This window comes from Rhinolophus ferrumequinum, chromosome 18, assembly GCF_004115265.2.
Source record: "Rhinolophus ferrumequinum isolate MPI-CBG mRhiFer1 chromosome 18, mRhiFer1_v1.p, whole genome shotgun sequence".
NCBI lineage: Eukaryota > Metazoa > Chordata > Mammalia > Chiroptera > Rhinolophidae > Rhinolophus > Rhinolophus ferrumequinum.
In genome coordinates, this window is record NC_046301.1 from 40,363,773 (window position 1) to 40,366,488 (window position 2,716).

Below are 2,716 nucleotides of genomic sequence, written 5' to 3' on the forward strand. Positions count from 1 at the left end.
AGCACAATGTTTACTTATCTGCCATCTTGACCTGAAATTCTAGTGATACATTTTTTAGCTTATTTTGGATATGCACTAGCAAACATATGGAGAAAAGTTCAATCTTTCTAATCAAATAAATAATTTATCCATCAGTGTAATTTGTGTTGGACATATAATGTGGTATGATAAAATCTGAGATCCAGGATTTAAGCTTTATGAGAGCAAACATTTTTGTCCTTGTTTTCTTTTTCTTCACTGCTGTATTCATACACTTACAACAGCTTGACACACTGAAAGTGCTCAATAAATACTTTTGAATGAAGAAATTTGATAGCAACTAGCAATGGTTCTCAATAAAATGCACTATTTCACAATTCTTATTCAGCTGTTCCACATCATTACCTAAAGTGGCTGATATGAACCTGAAGGACTGGAAATCCAAGCTGAGGTGTAGTAGTGGATAATTAAAAGGAATGGATGAGGAGAGCAGAACTGAGAATGACAGAGGAGTCACCATAAGAGGTTAAGGCAAAGTGCTTATAAGGCAATCCTAACCAAAGTCACTTACCATGGTTGGGTGAGAAGCAAAATTCAGTGTGAGTAAGAGGCAGGATGTTTTAGCAAACTGCTCTTACCATTGCCAGCTCAAAAGCCTGGGATGAATGATTCCATTATTAAACGCAGAGTATTCTCCCAAGAACTTTTTGTAGAGCCCTCTTGATGTCCCTGTTCCGGAGGCTGTAGATGAAAGGGTTCAGCATTGGGGTAACCAGAGTGTACATCACTGAGGCAATCATGCCCTGCAGGGAAGATGCATTAGAACTGACATACACACCAAGGCCTGTCACATAGAATAAAGAAACCACGGACAGGTGAGATGCACAGGTAGAAAATGCTTTATATTTCCCATCAGCTGATGGGATTCTCAGGATTGAGGAGACTATTCGGCTATAGGAGAAAAGAATCCCTGAGAAGGGAACAATGCCAAGAATGCCAATCACCGTATATAGCAGGATATAATTGATGAGTGTGTCCGAGCAGGCAAGTGTGAGGGCCTGAGCAAGTTCACAGTAGAAGTGTGAAATTACCCACTTGGTACAAAAGGACAGCCGCAACATCAACAGACTCTGGATCAGGGAGTATGTCAAGCTGATGAACCAGGACACGAGAACCAGCAGAACACAGAAATGAGGGTTCATGATGACTGGGTAATACAAGGGGTGACAGATGGCCACAAACCGGTCATAGGCCATCACAGTGAGGAGACAAGTATCCATACCTCCAAAAACCATGAAAAAATACATCTGGGTGATGCAGCCTGCATAGGAGATGGATTTGCTCTGTGTCTGGATGTTCACCAGCATCTTCGGGATGGTGGTGGAGGTGAAAGAGACATCAGCAAAGGACAGGTTGGAGAGGAAGAAGTACATGGGCGTGTGGAGGTGGGAATCAGAGCTGATGGCCAAAATAATGAGCAGGTTCCCCAGCACAGTGACCACAAACATGGACAGGAAGAGCCCAAAGAGGATGGCTTGATGCTCTGAGTCTTGGGAAAATCCCAGGAGTAAAAATTCTGACATACTTGTTTGATTTCCTGGTTCCATGTTGCTGACACATCAGCTAAATGATTGAGGAAGGAAAAGAACATGAAATAGACACTGTACAGACCCTAAGTTACTCTACTTTTCCAATTTCTTGAAGTAAATGACTGTGTATAAAAACCTTAACATTATAAAATTTAGAAATCCTCTATTCTGTTATTTGTTACATGTAACATTTCATAATGTTGATCAACCCCTGTCCATTGTCTGTCAACCCCTGTCATGAGTGTCTGGGACACTCATCCATTTTTTTTTTTTAACTCTGGCTTAGAATTATCAATCTAAACAGTTCAGAGCAACTTTGGACCTTAGAGATAAAATGGTTCATACTCGTTCGAACACAAATGTGGAACATAAGATCTGGTGAAGCTCAGTAACTTGATCCGGGTTATCTGCCTTGTCTGGGTCTCAGAAAAGGGCCAGATAACCATGTCCCAGAGGTGAGAAAAGTTAACAGAGTATCTCAAATATGTGGACAAAATATTGGAGGATGAGTAGAATGTAGGTTTACTTCTCAAGGAAAAAATAAAGGAAAAAAATGTTTTCACAAAATAATAAACCATATTCACAAATGCTTAATGCTTAATGTGCCAGGGACCAACAACATCTTGGAGAAACAGGGCCACATTTGTCACTTGACAAAATGCCCTTTATCTGTGAAGTTAAGGGATTGGTCAAAATATCAAAAAAAAAAAAAAAAAAAAGTGGATATCAAGGTTTAAACCATACAGTATGTTAAGATACTACTACAAAGGTCACAAACAGAATTTTGAGTCACATCCTCTATGCAGTTCATTAAATATTAGGGGAAGAGAAAAACTGTACCAGGATTTTTACATATGAGCCTGCAAGGATGAGAGTTAGAGTTAGAATTATCACATTATCACTCACATTAAGGTGATGCTTAGTGATAAAGATGAACTGGAACTTTAAGCAAGCATAATCAGTCAGAAGGGTCTATAGGAGGAGCTAGGGCTTATGGAAGTTCTTATGCTCTGTGTAATCATGAGAACACTACATGTGAGGACCTTATAGGAAAAACTCTATGTTTATAATAAAGCTCTATGGCTCTAACTTCCCCTTCCGTTGACTTCCTTTTTCCCTTCTATAAATACCCCTCCATCTTGGCACGC

General features: G+C 39.8%; 1 protein-coding gene across 1 annotated transcript; it reads right to left on the bottom strand.

The window, feature by feature from the left end:
• Positions 1 to 656: 656 nt before the first annotated feature.
• On the bottom strand, positions 657 to 1,586 carry LOC117038454 (olfactory receptor 7C1). Its single transcript, XM_033135430.1, has one exon. It carries the CDS (start codon positions 1,584 to 1,586, stop codon positions 657 to 659), a length of 930 nt encoding a protein of 309 aa, XP_032991321.1.
• Positions 1,587 to 2,716: the final 1,130 nt, after the last annotated feature.